General features: G+C 50.7%; 3 protein-coding genes across 4 annotated transcripts in view; 1 reads left to right on the forward strand and 2 right to left on the reverse strand.

Annotated features, from left to right (window-relative positions):
- Positions 1-63: 63 nt before the first annotated feature.
- Positions 64-3,880, reverse strand: LOC104369958 (aflatoxin B1 aldehyde reductase member 2). 2 transcript variants are annotated; one of them, XM_086625537.1, is made up of 8 exons: positions 3,682-3,880; positions 3,117-3,304; positions 2,516-2,620; positions 1,890-1,986; positions 1,690-1,789; positions 1,228-1,357; positions 469-638; positions 64-331 (listed from the first exon to the last, which is right to left on the reverse strand). In XM_086625537.1, exons 1-7 carry the CDS (start codon positions 3,878-3,880, stop codon positions 477-479), a joined length of 981 nt encoding a protein of 326 aa, XP_086481663.1. In that variant the 3' UTR covers positions 64-331; positions 469-476. The 2 variants fall into 2 exon arrangements, with proteins under 2 accessions (XP_086481663.1, XP_086481662.1); XM_086625536.1 differs by having other exon boundaries at positions 64-638.
- A 128-nt stretch (positions 3,881-4,008) lies between these two features.
- SLC66A1 (solute carrier family 66 member 1) lies at positions 4,009-9,185 on the forward strand. Its single transcript, XM_086625586.1, has 8 exons — positions 4,009-4,394; positions 4,685-4,907; positions 5,589-5,718; positions 5,952-6,039; positions 7,146-7,300; positions 7,520-7,612; positions 8,013-8,198; positions 8,518-9,185. The coding sequence occupies exons 2-8, from the start codon at positions 4,738-4,740 to the stop codon at positions 8,614-8,616; spliced, it is 921 nt and encodes a 306-aa protein (XP_086481712.1). The 5' UTR covers positions 4,009-4,394; positions 4,685-4,737; the 3' UTR covers positions 8,617-9,185.
- Positions 9,186-12,368: 3,183 nt separating this feature from the next.
- The window catches only part of CAPZB (capping actin protein of muscle Z-line subunit beta), a 62,397-nt gene continuing 58,625 nt past the window's right edge, over positions 12,369-16,140 (reverse strand). The window contains exons 8-9 of the mRNA XM_086625557.1: positions 15,861-15,937; positions 12,369-12,618 (exon numbers count right to left, since the gene is read on the reverse strand). Of these exons, the coding sequence (XP_086481683.1) occupies positions 12,531-12,618; positions 15,861-15,937 (165 nt within the window). The 3' untranslated portion in view covers positions 12,369-12,530. The remainder of the gene's footprint in view (positions 12,619-15,860; positions 15,938-16,140) is intronic.

Genomic DNA, 16,140 nt, shown 5'->3' on the forward strand with positions numbered 1-16,140 from the left:
CTTGTGATGCAGAAGAAGCTATTTTTACTCAAAAGTCACCAAGAACTGAGATAGAGATGCCAGCCAGGTTACAGGTCCAGTTAAGGGATAGGGTCTGCATTCAAAAAAGATTTTAATCTTGTATATAATCATTTAAGGTCATATATAATCATTTAAGGTATCATGTTAAAGCAAAACTGGGGCCTTCAGCCACTGGTGTGTCCATTTTCCCCAACCAAGTGCATCGTTAAATCACAGTGTGCTGCACAGAGCTGAAGGTCCATGAGGAAAGAAGAAGGCACAGCCCAACACAAGTGCTGACAGCGGTAGTGGATCCTACAAAGCTTCGTTCCTACACGGAAAATAACCGATTTGCACGTGGATCAAAGGGACAGGGTGGGTAAGAACCTCCTCAGTGCTTCAAGAGACTTCTCGAGAGAGATGTCTCCTTCTCCACCCTCGCGCCACCCGCTTTCTCGTCCCTCCTACCCGAGCACCTAGCGGAAATAGTTGGGGCAGTCGTGCGCAGTCAGGTTCCAGGCTTTATCGAACGCCTCCACAACAGCAGGGAGCAGGGGACCCTCTTCGCTGTAGTCAAGGTTCTGCTCTAGCTGCTCCAAGCTGGACATCCCGATGATCACTTTGTCTCCCAGTGAACCCTGGAAAGTGGTAAGAGGAGTTGCTCAACCCAAGAGAAACCTAGTTCACCTCCCAAGTCAATGCAGGCCAACCTTGAAATGTTTCTTTCCAGTAAAGAGCATCCAGTAACTCGTGGATGTTTAGACAACTGACCCCAGACAGTTCTGTTCGCAAGGCCAGAATATCTCCAAGTCACGCCAGCTCCTGAAAAACTGCCAAGTCCTACTTTACATGGGGCTATGGGAACGTTTTGGGGAGATGGGGAACATAACTATTAATTTCCTAGTCCAATGAAAAGCCAAGTCATCTCCTTGCAGGAAAGCTGTCTGGGTGGGAAGCCAAGACCCCAGTAACTGGCATGTAAAATCTCCCACTTCTGCCCATCCTCTGAACACAGGATACCGTGGGGAAACGCAGAGCTGACGCGCTCCTGCAGCCTGGCACGCAGAGTCCGAACAGCAGTATTCACTTTGGAAGGCCATAAGCCCACGGGATAGGCAGATTAAAAGAGAACTGTCTGTACGGAGATGTTTCCCTGTTTGTGTGCCCCAACAGCCGCCCAGTTCTGGTGGTGCTGCAGCCACATCTGGTGTTGCTCCAAGCGCTTACCTGCAGCTTGGAGTGATGGTACATCCAGCGCAACGCGGCAGAGGTCAGGCTCGGTGCGCTGGAACCGTAAGCTTCTTTCAGAGCTCTCTCCACTAGGGCAATTCCTTCAAAATTGTGCTTCTTCCAGTACCTGCAAGAAAAGAAATCACTCTTATTGCCCTTGGGACATCTCGTGAATGGTACATCCATATTCCAAGCAGGTACAAAAGGCTTTCAGGAAGCCCCATACAACTCTTTGTGGCCTCCGGGAACTTCTGCGATCTCCCACTGCAAGCTGGAAGGAAGCTGAGCCTCAAAACCATTCTACAGAGCTGTCGCAAGCCACAGCTCCAACCACATAATTAATGCACAAGCTTTGGTGAATTCCGTTTCCTCCTGGCTGATTCTTAATATATATTTTAGGTTTTTTTACATAGCCACTCCTGCCACATATCCCTGCTCATCCCTCAGCTCAAAACGTACCTGTCCCTGTAGGCTTGAGCCCAGTCATTCCCAAAAAATCTTCCAGTGGGCTGGCGTGTGTCTTTGTCCTCATACTTGTACTTGCCGGTCAGCAGCCCTCCTGCAAAGGGTCAGCAGCATGTTTAGGGATGGGCTGGTTCTTCTGCAGCCCCCATTTTGCACATTTTCTTCTCAAAGTCTTGCCCTGTCCCTCCCCGTACCTGCCAGTGGATTGTAGGCGTAGAAGCGCAGTCCGAAGTGTCTCAGGCACGGGAACAGCTCGGCTTCCACCTGGCGAGTGGTCGCGTTGTACATGCCCTGCACAAAGGTGAGGGAGAGAAAGAACTTCAAACGCCAGCTCGTGACAGTGAGCGTAAGCACCTGGCACAGCCTTTTCCCCACCCTTCCCTGACAATACTCCTATCCTGAAAAGCCGCTTCAGGTCACCTAAGGTTATTATCTGCTTAGGAACAGGCTTTCTAAAGGATTTGCAAATAACGCAAAAACTTTTAAGTTCCACATCAAGGGAGTCACTGACTCAAGCAACAAACACATACTCAGCTTTTTCTGAAAAGTGATCTCACTCAGCTTTCTAACCATGCGTGTCCTGAAAGGACTTTCCAGATAACTGCAGCAACTTCCTTTTCTGTGTTGGTATCTGGCACACTGGGGGCTGGTCTGAGATCTGAGGCTTCCAAACCCTTCCCCACAGCGACTGACCATTGCTGTAAGGGCACAGGGAACCATCCGTATGCTAGTCTGATGTAAAGCCTCGTATTCTTTTGGTTTGATTCACCTCAGCCTCCACAAAAGGTTTCCTGGACCACAGCAAGCCCCTATCTCTCACCTGGTACACAGTTGGCATCACCCAGTTGTTGTATTTGCAGATGGTGCAGATTTCTGCGACCTCCCACGCGGCGTAGTTTGATAGACCGAGTTCTTTAAACTTGCCCTGCAGAGGAATAAAAGGCTGTTCAGTTCCAGATTTTAACGTGCAGTTGCACCTACACGGTGCAAGATGCATACGGTGAAAAGGACAGTCGCGAAATTTTAGTCCAGACTTCTGTGCTCATCCCTGTCCACCTTTTCTAGACAGAATATGAATTGTAAGACCTGACAAAACTATTTCAAATTCTCTGTTAATTTTGAATTCACACCTTCTAATTTAAATGGTACTATCAGATTAATGCAATTCAGGAATTCTTCAGCCATTGCCAGCACTAATCTTAACCTAGTCAGTTAAGATGGCTGAAAGCAAAGTTCAGCATTTGAGAACAAAGTGCACCATGTGAACACGTTAACACTGCGTCAGTTGTTTGGCTTTTCCCTGCTCGTCTGTGTTCCCTTTTCCTAGCGCTGCAGAAGGGCACAACAAGCAGCCCTGGTTTAAAAAGGAGGTGAGAGGGAGGGAATTAAACAATAGTCCGAGCTTGGACTTCCCACTTTACTTCTTTGTGCAGCTCATTGCAGGCACGCAGCGTCTCCTCCACTGGGGTCCCATGGTCGGGGGCATGGAGGTAGAAGAGCTCCACACTTGTCCTCTTCAGCCTCTCCAGGGACGTTTCCAGCTGCGATCGCAGACTATCGGGCTTCAGCGTGTTCCCACCCCAAGGATTGGCCTTGGTGGCGATTTCCACTAGCAGAGATAAGGAAAGAACGAGCAGGGATGTTTCCGCCTTCAGGAAGGGAATGGGGAGAAGAGGCGTAACTCAAACATTGCTTGCAGTGTTTCAGGGAAGGCTGTTCTCCTTGGGAACCATGTCAGCCTAGCAGAGGAGGTCCTTCTCCTCAGGGATAGTGTCAGCCTGGCAGGGAAGACCCTTTTCCTTAGGGAACGAGCCTGGGAGAAGTCCCTTCTCCTCAGAAACAGTGTCAGCCTGGCAAGGAAGACCCTTTTCCTTAGGGAACGAGCCTGGGAGAAGTCCCTTCTCCTCAGGGACAGTGTCAGCCTGGCAGGGAAGACCCTTCTCCTCAGAGACCGCCACCCCCACCGCGACCAGCCCCGACCTTTACCCGGCTCCGTGCCGCCAGCCAGCAGCGCGCCCAGGATGCGCTCGGACTCGCCGCCCGCGTAGATATGAGCGGTGTCGAGGAGACGATACCCGCGCTGCAGGAAGGCGCGGAGAAGCCCGGCGCTCGCCTCGGGCCCGACGCGCCGCCCCATCTCCATGACGCCCATCACCACCCCGGGCCGAGCGCCGCCGGCCGCCATGGCTGCCGCCCTCACTGCGCATGCGCGGTGAGCAGAGCGCCCGCCCCGCCCGCCGGGCACGGCCCGGGCGCGCATGCGCAGTGCAGCGCCGCGCAGCCTCGTCCCGCCGGGCGGGAGCGGCGGCTCGTCGGGAGCGGGCACGTCGGGATAAACACCGGGAAGTGTCCTAAAAGTCGGGTTTGCGAAAGGTAGCAAGTTTCTGGGGAAAAAAAACAGCGGGTTTGTTAAAAAAAAAAACAACAAACAAACCAGAACCAAACAGTAATTCCCCCCAAAAGCAGCAGATTTGCCAAAAAAAAAACAACCGGCGACTTCCCGAAAAAGCAGCTGAGCTGATTTGGGAGGAAAACCAGCAAGTTTCGGGAAAAAGCGACGGATTTGCAAAGGAAACCCGGCAAGTTTCTGAAGAAGCAGTGGAGCTGCGAAGGAAAAAGCAAAACACAAAGTTTCTGAAAAAGCAGCGGGTTTCCAAAGAAAAATAAAACCGATTTCCAAGCGGCTGATGGTGAGTGAGGTAAGTCCCTGTTCTGTGGGGCGCACCGGCTGAGTTTTATGAATTTATTTATCTAATATTTAGTTATTTATCTAATAGTTATTTAAATTAATATTAATTTATTACTGGCCGAAAGTAATACATTTTATTCATTTTACCAGTCAAGGTGTATTAGCCAGTAGTGAGTTTCTTGTGTCGTGAGCCAGCTTTGAGCCACAGCCAGAGGAGCAGTGAGCATTTTCCTGATATAGATATATTTTTCTTCAGTGTTGCTTTATTTTTTTTCCATGTTATTGCATTTTCCCCAACAGTTTCGCTGCCGGACGCTGATAAACATCCCTGCTTTGAGCTGAGCGCCGGAGGCATGGGAGCGCAGCGCTGGAGGGGTCTCCCACCCGGGAATCTTTCCGACTGTCCCAACGGCTCCCGTTGGGTGATGGATGTGTTCAACGAATGTGCCCAGGACGGCCGGGACATCGCCAGCGTCATCCTGGGTCTGGTTTCCATCTTCTGCTTCGCAGCTGCGTCTTTTCCGTAAGTATCGCTCCCAAAACCCAGCCGAACCCTTCCCTTGGTACAACGCTCCTCCCTAAAGATCAAATCTCAAGTGCAAGCTGCCTGAATTATTAAATCTACCCAGCAAAAGCAATCTGGGCTTGGAAAATTTGGGTTTACCAGGAGCAGGCAGTACAGCCCCACAGCCTTGTTTGTTATTATATTGTTATTATGCGGCTTGGAAGCTGTAATAACCCACGTAAGCCAACTGCAATGCGGTCGTTGCAGGTCATACGTGCGGAAGAAACGTTTCCAGGAGCCCCAGGCTTCTTGGAAGTGCTGGGACAGCCGTGGCAAAGGGGAACATGGAGGGGTCACGCTCGTTCTCAGTGTATCATCAGACTATTTTGTAACCGGAGAGGCGGTTTCTGCTTCTCCTCGCTGCTTTCTGCCCCGGCACGAGGGACAGATCGCAAGGGCTCGAGCCCAGCCCATTGCTGCCAGCACTCAATGGGTCGCAGGACTTCTCAGGGTGGCCAGTTTGCAGGGGAGCACGTGGCTTTGCTAAAAGAAATCTCTGCTTTTCCTTCCTGCCCCTCTGCTCTGAGTGCTTTGCGAAATGATCTGGGTGGGAGCAACAGGGAAACCTGGGGATGGTTCCCAGGTAGCGCTGAACCGGCTGGGGGAGAATGATTTGTGTCTCTGCCCAACTCTCTGCAGGCAGTTTTACCAAGCCTGCAAAACAGGCATCATGGACCGGGCTCTCTCCATATATTTCCTGCTGGGATGGCTGAGCGGGGACCTCCTAAACCTCATCGGTTCCTTCCTGGCTGATCAGTTGCCACTGCAGGTACCGACCGACTCGCTGGGGCTGGGTTGGCTCTCAGACACCGCAGACTCCAGGGAGGAAGGATGGGATGGGTAATGCTTAATCCAGCACTGGGAATCAGAGCGCCAAACAGTACAGGAATGCTCCCATTCTCCCCCCTGGGATGCAATGCTATGCCCCGGGATGCTGGCTCATCCCGGATACCAGCTGGAAGCCTTTCTGCCTGTAGGTCCAACCCGTCCTTCTCCCTGCAGGTTTACACAGCTGTTTACTACGTGCTCGCAGACCTGGTGATGCTGTCTCTCTACTGCTACTACAAAGTGAAGAACCGGGGTGGAGGATGTGAGTTGGGATTAGGGATGCAGTGGGGCCGTGCCCTTCTCTTGGCACATCTTTCGTGCTGGTTTCTCCTCAGCTGCAGAGCCAGGAGGGAAGCAATGCCTGGGGGAGATGCATTGGGGCAGAGATGCTTTGGAGATGCGTTGAGGCAGCCATGGGAGGCCCCTTATCACTTGCTGGCTTTTTTCTTGGATAATCTGAGCACCCATGAAAGTCACAGCTGGCAGATAGCTGCTGGCTGTGCCTGGGCTTCCTGCAAACTGCCGTGCACAGTGGCTGGGTTGGAAATAACCCCCCTGTGAGTTGCATTAAGCACAGAAAGAAATTACTGACCTGCAGTTATGCAATAACTCCATCCTGGAGCTGGAAACCACAGCCAGATCTCTCGACTGTCCGGCCAGCGCTTTAAGGGAAGGGGTGAAGTTTTCTGGCTGTTCCAGGGTTGATGCTCTTCTTGCGGTTAATGACAGCCTTGACATGATGGACAAGTTCCTCCCTGTTCAAATGAAGTGAAAAAAGAACCTGAACGGGGCTCTACCGTTCTTGCAAGGCTTAAACAGCAAGAGAAAATCTGGTTTGTAACGCAGGACCTTTCTGTGAACTACAAACAGACGTCCCTCGGGACCCTGAGAACTATTTAATTTATTAAAAACAGCCATTTAAATTTATGAAACCGATTGAGAGATGCCCATCAACTATAGTTGCATTAATGCTGGAGAGCTTATTTTCAGAATAAATCAAATCCTGCTGTTGAAGCAGGGCTGGGATTGGAACGTGCACTGCTGGGAGTTCAGACAGAAAAGCCTGCAGATGGAGGGGGTGATTTTTAAGAGCCTTGAACCCAAAAGAAGCGCGAACGCTGTCAGCCTGCCGAGATAGAAGCGGTTTCCTGCCCAATAACTTACAAATCACCCGTATCGCTGCCAGATAAACCCCCCGCAGCAGCTATTGCCGAGTTATGTGGTGCTGGCTGCGCCACAGGAGAGATAAGAGAGAAACTGAAGGTCTCTCTACCCAGAGATGGCCCTGGCACCCACCAAGGATGCTGGGCTGCACTGGGGGCTGATGGTGGAGCCCTCCCTAACCAGCCTCCGCTTGATTCCCCGCAGTCGCCGCCCCGATCAACGCTGCCTTTGTCTTCCTTTCCTTGGGCACGGTGTCGACCATCTCGTTCCTGGGCAGAGGTGCTGCCGTGGCGCAGGACCTGGCGACGTTTAAAGGGAGGTCCCTGCTGTCTGCTCACGTGGGTGAGCCCGGGTTGGAGGTGAGCTGGTTCCTCAGTCTGGGTGATGGTGGGGAGAGAGGATAAAAGCGTCCGGTGGGGTGGGCGTGTCGTGCTGGACCAGCGTGATCCTGCGCAGCGCTCAGCGGGGCGAGGGGTGGATGGGGAGATCAAAGGCTGGGGCGTGGAGCCACAGCACGGGTGGTGAGAGCACCTCTGAAAACCCAGGGGCTGCTCTCGAGCCCTCGCTTCACCTCGCAGACTTTCACCAGGAGCGAGATCGTTGGCTTCACCATCGGCTCCGTCTCCTCCGTGCTCTACCTGTGCTCCCGAGTCCCCCAGATCTACACGAACGTAAGTGTGGGGCAGGGGAGGATGGCAGCCCGGTCCCAGGCACCCCCTGGGCTCCTGGGATTTCAAATTGAAGAGCAACAGTGGGATCATCTTGCTTCTCTTTACTGGGAGGTCCCAGGTCCCCGTCTCTGATTGTTTCTCAAGGGACTATTTTTCTGTATTCCCGCTCAGAAGCCCGATGCATTTTTCTCCTCTCTTTTTAACATACCGATATTTTGAGGGTGGGACTTTCATTTCGTCTTTATTTACAAGCAAAAGGGGAACTAAAAGGCTCTTGGCATTGAGTCACCACCTTTTTTTTTTTTTTTTTTTTTTTTTTGGTGGGAGGGTGATTAATGCTACTTTCTAGTGAGATTTCCGAGCTGCACCCAAGCTCTCCTCTCTCCGGCTGCTCTTCCAGTACAAGAGGAAATCCACCGTCGGGGTCTCCTACTCCCTCTTTGCTCTGGTGATGCTGGGGAACTCGCTCTACGGCCTCAGCGTCCTCCTGAAGAACCCTGAGCCGGGGCAAGGCGAAGGCAACTACGTCCTGAAACACCTGCCCTGGCTGGTGGGCAGCCTGGGCGTCCTTTCCCTCGACGTGGTCGTATCCTTTCCCCACCAACGCTTCCCCCTGGGATCGCATCCCACCGGTGAGGCTTTGCTGGGAGCGATCCCATCTCAGGGCAGGGAGGGTTAGGCAGGAGCAGGCAGGTCAGTGCTGCTCACTGGTTGATTTTGAGCTGTGCTTGCTCACCCGCGTGCCGGTGAGTAATTTATGGTGTTGCAACAGCTGAGTGCTTCAGAGCTTTATTTGCAGTAGAGCTCGTTGCCCGGTTTCCACCTCTCCTGGCACAAACAGCCGTTTTTTGACACATCACGTCGATCCGCCCTTGCTCACGTGAAGAACCTTAACCTCTTCCCAGATCTCCTTCCAGTTCCTTGCGTATCGGAGAGGAAGACCCAGCACCCACGAGGAGAGGGATGCTCTTCTCGCTGAGCAGGGTGACAGCTTGGAGAGCTGACGAAGGGACCTGCTCCGGGTGGAGAACGGGACGATGCAGACGAGGAAGCTGGCCGCGACGCTGGGCAAAATGCCCTCTCCATCCTGGTGGCTTTTGGGAGAAGAGGACCCAAGCCAGCGGGTGACACGTTGTGCTGCTAAGACTCTAAGCCCAGCCAGGCAGCAGAGGACGCTGCTGCGAGACCTTGTGTCTCTGATACCAATGATACTATCGGGATAAACAGGGAATTATTTGATACCTCAAAAGGTCGCTCTTCGCTGCTCTTACGCCCCGCAGCTGAGCTCAGCCACTTCTGCCCCACCTGCTGTCTCTCACCAGTCATCGGAGCTTCCCCGGTATGGGCAAACATGGGAAGAACCGAAGGGACTGTGGGAAGGGACAGAGGTGACCGAGCTGCCACGGACACGAGCACCTCTTACCTCTGTGGGCCACATTTCTCCACCGTGAGCTCTTCCTGGAAGGTCTGGCAGGGCCCGGGACCAGTTCAGGAGGAGGAAGGGAAGGGGAAGCGTAACCAAAGTGTTTTGGTCCATAAATACCCGTTTTAATTCACACGTCTATAAAACAAGTCCTTGCCCCACGTGCCTCCTTTGGTTTTATTTTGCATCTGGCAGCTCCTGCCTCTTAACACATGTCGCAGTCCCCGTTCTCTCGACTCCTCATGGTTGTTGCCTCTCCCACGTTTTAAGTTGCTCCATCCCTTTCTGGTTAGCTGCAGAGGCCGTTCCCCAGGCAGATGATGCTGCCTCTCTGCTCGCTCTGGTTTTCAGTCCTGCCCATTGTTGATGAATTTACCCCCAACTCCATGAATTTACTCCCAACACTGATGAGTGATCCCCGTCTCGGGGCCCTGCGCCCGGCACGGCGGCTCCTTGACCACAGGACTGGAAGCAGCGGCAGTTTGGGAAAAGCCACATCCCTGGCAGGAGAGATGCTTTTGGGCGGGCAGGGGAGCAGCAGCTCCCTGCCACATACACACTGCTGGGGAGAAGCAGCTCAGTCTCACAGGGCAAAAAAAAAGAAAATCGACCAAAGCTGTAGCCCTTCAAGTAAAACTTATCACAATTTGTCCTTCAAAACCAAGAACTTTCCTTTTCCTGCAGTCACTCCCAGCTCTTTTTGTTCCCCTTTTCCCCCTCCCCACCCACACAGCACCCTGCTCTGTACTCTTGTGGCTTTAGCTCTATTTTGATTCATTTACAATTTCCCAGCCAGTCCCGTGACATTTCTCCTTCCCGAGGAAGTCACCCTCCTCCCTGCTTCGGCCTCGTGCTGAGGAAGCTGAGCCACAGCTCAGCCTGGAGCGCGTGCGAAGCGGGAGTCGGGCTACCCGATAGCCAACAAACTGCAACAGCAGCTGAACTGAGCCAGTATTTGGAGCTGACTCAGTTGGTTTTACAAAGAAAAAAAACACTTTTGGGATTTTTTTGAGCCCCTGGAACAAAGCGGGTGGGTTTTTCACTCCATTAATTCACAATCTTCCTCCTCCAGGCTCGCAGGCGATGGGGTTGCTCACCTCTTGCCTGTCCTCGAGCCAGCAGGATTTCCTCTGCTATCTTTTCCCTAGGAATTGCAGAAAAACAATCTATGTCCGATACTAACACGGACGCCGAGGAGATTCCTGGCAGGACAGGAAGCACAGCTTCGTTAGACCTCAATACCTGATCTTACAGATGAAGACCTGGGGCTTGGTTTTGTTAAAGCAGCGTGTTTTAACCTCGGCTCCCGTTTGGTAGCTCAGCCCAAGGTGCCAGGGCGGGCGCGGTTGGTTCACAGAGAGCTGGATTTACTCTAACATAAGGATGTAAAAAAAAAAAAAATATAAAATATATAGGTTTTTTCCCACTAAAACATGCGGTTACACTGCTTTGAGAAGAGGAATAAACTGCTGCTGTAGCTGCATCTCTCCTGCCCCTGGTCCCTGTACGACTGCGGAACGGGTATGTTCACATCTCTGTGTACCCCGAGCCCACCCATCCACTTTTTCTGAGATGGCACAGGATTTTTGGCTCGTGTGTGCAGAAGTAGCTCTGGAGAAGGAAAACAAACTCCCCAAAACACTGCAGCACGCGACAATGGGAAACAGGTGAGAGGAACCGTGTCTCCCCATTCCCGGGCTAACACGCCATTTCCGAGCCTCAAGCGTTCGCACGAACTTATCTCCAACTTCTAGAAAAGGTTCTTCCTCGGATGGAATCGAGACAAAACAGAATCTCGGCGCGTTCCCTCAGGGATCCCCACTCCGAGGCAGCGCCGTTCGCGCCTTTTCCCCACCTGCATCCCAGATGAGCTGCGTTACGGACCGGAGGCCCCTGGGAAAAATCCTCCGGCACGGGACTGTAATCGCCTGCAGATGTCTGGATGTGAAACAGGTCCCATTAGAAAAGCATAACTGGAGTGTGTTAATCAATATTAATGCTGCCAGTCTCCCTTTGCACAGGTTCACCCACAGGCTAATTCCAGCAGCTGTGTGCAGGAGGAACCCAGCAGGAATTCACCTTCTGTTTCACCAGGATTAAGAGTTTGGTACAACCAAAGTAGGCAGCAGATCTGAAGCCATGCAAGGTCCCTCTGACCACCGACGGCTTAAAGAGAGGGAAAGTCCAGGTGAGGTTCACAAATCCCACAGGGACCCAGCCAAGAAGGAGCTTTTGGGTGAGCATCAATGGTTGGAACCATCTCCCTCAAGTTGCCAAGCAAACCGAAACGCTTCTCCTCTGCCCACCAGAGCATTTCGGCACCCAGGTTCCCCCAAAGGCTGTTTTTAAAACACCCAGTGAAGCTGGACTGACCCTTCTCCTCTAAATACCTCTATTCCACGTTTGCTGGATGCCTGAAGCATCAATCCCAGCAGTGGGATGCCAGCATCCTCTGGGAAGTGCAACAGGCTGACGAGTCACGCGGCTACGGAACGCTCCGCCTGTGAAGAGCAGCCTCTTTAAGATCAAATCCTCTTTCAAACAAATTTCAGCTGATCTGGATGCAAGAGAAAACAAATTAAAAAAAAGCAGAAAAAAAGCAGAAAAAGCACTTACCTACCACCAGAGCGATTGCTCCCAGTTGCTACCAAGGAAAGCGTTTACAGCAACGCTGCAGAAAGGCAAGAGAAATAAGGAGGACACCAACGGCACACACTGCTTCCTGGGATATTTTTTTTATTTTTATTGGTTTTGTTTTAGTCTTTTTTTTTTTTTTTTTTTCAGTATGGAGGCTCAAGTATCAGATGTCGATTCAATTTAAGCTTTACAAAAAAACAAAATCGAAAACAAAAAAACCCTTTTGCATTCCGTAAAAATTGACAGAAAAGCGCCTTTGGAACCAGGCTATAGAAGAGCAGAACTTTCAGCAGGTCTCCTAATCACCGTCTCCTTGCAAATCTGGTTTAGTCAGTATAGTACAACACCAAGGAACACCCTCTCTTCCCTCCCTCCCACCAGCCATCCCCTGTGCCCAGCCCCCAAACATACGTGGAATAGATTTTTTTTTTTTTTTTTTTTCCAGTTCTTCCTCTTTCACACACCACAGTATTTAATAAATTTTTGTTTTACATTTTTTACACCGATGTAACAAAAGGCAGGAGGGGAGCGGGGAGGAAAGACAAACAATGATCCGTGTTTATGCATATAAATGGGGGAGGGTGGAAGAGAGGGGGGGGAAGAAAAGAAAAAAAAATAATACATGGACTTCTACAGAAACGTAGCCTAAGGTCTCGATAGTAAAACGTGGTGCAAAGTAGGCGTCAGAGACTGAAAAAGTTTGTACAGCTTTATTCATGGGGAGAAGATGGCGTTGCATGGAGAGTACTGAATGCAAATGGTGACGTGACGTAACGGAAAAGGGCAAGGGGGGGGATGAGTTTTCTAAGAAAGGAGTCTAACGAGTGCATGGCATGTCTTGTTAGCACGAGGAGGGTTTTAACTTTGCTGCTTTCTCTTCAAAGCCTCCACCAGGTCGTTTTTAAGAGCTTCTTGTTTTGATTTGTCTGCAAAAGTCTGCACAGACCTGCGGGGAAGAAGGACACGCGAGTCAGAGGCGGTGCGTTTCGGGAGCGGGTGTTTCCATCGGCTCCTCGGGCAGGTGAGGCGGTGGGAAGGAAGGAGAAGCACCTCACCCCGGGCTTAGCGGAAACACAACCCAGCTCGCCCGTTTTCACACGGCAAGCAGAAGGCAAAGTGAACGCTTCGGTGAGGAAATCAAAGCAAAATTCACTCTAGCAAGGATGGCACCGAAAGACACGCTGCCCCAGAAGTTCCACTCCGCCTCCAGTCGCTGGAGGGAGGAGATTCCCACTGTTTTCTCCGTGACAGATCGGAAAAAGCCCAGCGTACCACCAGCGAAGGGTGTTAGCGCTCTCGCTCTCCCAGTGACCGTGACAGGAAGGCAGGGAAAACCCAGCCTCTACCCACGCACGTGGAAAGGGCCGGGCTGGGGGAGCTCCTGCACCTTTTTGCAGACTGTTCACCCAGGGTCGAGCAGCCACGGCAAACACTTCCCTCTGGCATGTCCACCAGTGGGGAAAAAAAGCAGCCAGAGTTCCTGTTCTCAAATTTGCTTTTCCAGTTTGTACCTCACCTAGAGTAATTAGGGAATGAAAGCAGCCCGGGCACACAGATACTGTCAGCGAGGCTACTGCAGGGGTTCCCTTTTGCTAAAAGTTTGGTTCTAGAAGAAAAGCAGCATCTTTTAGGGGTCATCTCGGCTCACTGATGCAGGGGAGCTGCAGAGGAACCTCCACTTTCCATGGAGGTACAAGAAGAAATTTCCACTTGGAAAAAAAGCCCTCTTCAATATCATCACTGACAGAATGACACCACCAGACTTTTCGCAGCGAAGTGGTTAGGATCCAGTTTGTAGGATTTCTCGCCACATAAACCATATTTCACACCCTTTTCGGCACTCGGAGCTACCTTATTTTGCCCGGATGCCGTCTCCGGTAAACAAGGCTGCTCTTTGTGTCAGTTATTTTCCTAACATTTTTATAACAGCGTTTCCATTTCTCTTGTCTCTGGAGACTTCCGCTGCTTTAATACAAATATATACATTTTCTATTTGCATTTGTCACAGGCTAGAGAAGTGGTTCCTGGCCATTATCAACAAATAGCGCGTTTTCCCCTCCGTCAGCTGGATGTGTGGAAGACAACATCTGTAACTCGTTACGGATCGGAGTGGAAAGTTAAACTGGCTCAGGGCTAAGCCCAGACCTTCAGAGCTCCAGAGCAAACGGGAATATGTGAACAAATCCCTTCAGAGGCTGTGCAGTGCACAAGCAAGCGGAGGCTGGAAATGTTTCCGTAGAGCTTGAGGACTGGATTTCAAGCTCCAAGGAAATTCAAGATACGGCAGGCAAACCGGGGATGTGCGTGTGGAGTGAGCTCACGTTTACTCAGAAGTCATTTTTTTTTTTTAAAACTGCGAGACTTCCAAGATTTCACTCCTTTCTGCAGGGAGGATGCTACGATTACAGGGAGTTTCTTCACTAAAGTGGTGTACCACAGCTGTAAAACACTGATGGTGCACGAGGGACGGAGTTCCGGGGCTCCTGGACTGAATCAGTCCAGGCTAACACCACTTCAGGAAGGTGGCCACGTGCTCCTTTCTTGCTCCCAAGCTAGAGTGCAAAGTGGTAAATCCTGCCACATTTCAGAGCGTGACGTTTCAAACGGGGGCGGGGAAGGGGTGGAGGAACATCTAAAATAAAAATTGCAGCGTTTAGTTGGCCGTATTAAGAAATAACCCTTGGGTGAAACACGGCTCAAACGTCGTTGATCAGTCTGCAGGAGTTAGGGGTTAGTTCTGGTCTCAGTTCTCATGCAGAGGTCTCGGCTGGGTGAGTCCTGGTTTAGTGCTGGTTGTCACACCTCACAGGCAGGGGGTACCTGGATTGGTTTAGTTATCAGGCTGGATGTAGATCTGGCGCTGGGTCAACACTTGAGAAAGCTCCCTCTGCAACTGCTTATACTTTTGGTTGTCGGGGATAGCATCAATAGATCTACAGAGAGCAGTTTGGAAACGAGGGAGTAAACAGGGAGAAGAACAGTCAGAAGAACTCAGTAACACGGAGCTGGTATTCTGGAAACCGCCAGGAACACGCTCGGGAAGAACAAGTGTAAATGTACAGGTTAGGAGAAGCAGGAAAGAGGAAGAGGAAGAGCCCAAGCCAGAAGCTCTGTGTGTTACCAGTTCTGAGCAGATCATCTCACCGATGCGCAAAGTGCCATGACTCAAACTGAGCAATGGGGAGACACAGGAAATAGATTCCATTACAAAAGCTGAAGGCAATGTTCACAAGGAAAAAGACTGTATTACATATTTCCTTTAAATGTTAATAAACGCTTCCTGGCTAAACCCCTGCACACCACAAATGAAAATAGGGGCTTGTTATGAAAGCTGGGGTTGGGAAAAAGAACCCAGACCAGCTGCTTTGTCAGATCCTGTCGACTCCCTCTGCCCATGCTGTTAAGAAGGCAGCACAAATACTTAATTAGCACCATTACTCTATCTTCTCCCACATTTCAGCATGTGAGAGAACAGCAGTACGCTTATTTGTGCCATTTGTTTATTCTGCATTACCACGCTGTGCTCGGAGGCCTATCTGCAGTTTGAAGTGAAATGATTTGGCATCACAGTTCTGAACTTTCCTCTATGAGAACTACCAGCGTGGGATTCCTGCGTAAAATTCCTGACCAGAAATGAGCAGGGGTTGAAAAGTACAGTATGGTTTCCCTGCAGAGAGGCACAGGGGGTTTGTTCCCTTAGTCTGCTCTAGCACACTATATTTTGACCAGGGGCGTTGAGAGAAAGGCAGAATTTAAACCACAGTCTAAATACCGCAAACTATTAACGTCATGACTTGGTTCTGGAACCAACTGGCTGTTTTTAAGAACAGTAGGAAGAGAAGTCAGAATTTCAGGACAACTTTCAGGACTGTGAAGAATAAAGCTCCTAATGAAAAATAATTCTGAAAGACAACTGTTGTTAATTGGGCTATTTGCTTCCTGGTGATGAGGGAACAAGAGATTAAAACATCGCTTCGGATTTCTATAGGTAGAAGTGTTCCCTAAACTCCACACAACAAATATTGTTTCCAAAGCACATTGAGGTGAACAATTAGGGACATGAAAAGACTTAGTGTAGGAGAGGGGAGTTCCAGCAAACAAAAGCAGATCAATGCTCAGCTGGGGACGGTACTGCAGGAACCGCAGGGAAGCAAGAGGGGTCCAATAATCAGCTGGAGAGCCCCTTACCTCAGCCCATTAACGATGTCCTTTGTTTTTCCAAAATAAATCTCATTCAGTGTACTTCTGATTTTGTTTTCCATGTCCTAGAAAAAAAAGTAAGAAACCAGATCTTTAGTAATTTCGGCTGTTCTCAGGAACGGCGTGCTTACACGCTTCTCTGCGTCTTATGTGCTCATCTTGATTTACACCACTTGCCACAGCGTGGTTCAACCCAGAGTATTCCTCATTTTTAAATTCTCAGAGAAGGCAGTATGACCCTCTCTCTCTTCTCTTATCTTATCAAAGA

Source organism: Tauraco erythrolophus, chromosome 23 (assembly GCF_009769465.1).
Source record: "Tauraco erythrolophus isolate bTauEry1 chromosome 23, bTauEry1.pri, whole genome shotgun sequence".
Classification (NCBI taxonomy): domain Eukaryota; kingdom Metazoa; phylum Chordata; class Aves; order Musophagiformes; family Musophagidae; genus Tauraco; species Tauraco erythrolophus.

Excerpts from the sequence above, each read along its gene's own strand:
- LOC104369958 (XM_086625537.1), bottom strand. The coding sequence starts at position 3,880 with ATGGCGGCCGGCGGCGCTCGGCCCGGGGTGGTGATGGGCGTCATGGAG. Across the intron at positions 1,987-2,515 it reads TGATGCCAACTGTGTACCAG|GGCATGTACAACGCGACCAC; the intron begins GTGAGAGATAGG and ends ACCTTTGTGCAG. Across the intron at positions 1,790-1,889 it reads CGCCTACAATCCACTGGCAG|GAGGGCTGCTGACCGGCAAG; the intron begins GTACGGGGAGGG and ends GACCCTTTGCAG.
- SLC66A1 (XM_086625586.1), top strand. The coding sequence starts at position 4,738 with ATGGGAGCGCAGCGCTGGAGGGGTCTCCCACCCGGGAATCTTTCCGAC. Across the intron at positions 7,301-7,519 it reads TGGGTGAGCCCGGGTTGGAG|ACTTTCACCAGGAGCGAGAT; the intron begins GTGAGCTGGTTC and ends TTCACCTCGCAG. Across the intron at positions 8,199-8,517 it reads TCCTTTCCCTCGACGTGGTC|ATCTCCTTCCAGTTCCTTGC; the intron begins GTATCCTTTCCC and ends ACCTCTTCCCAG.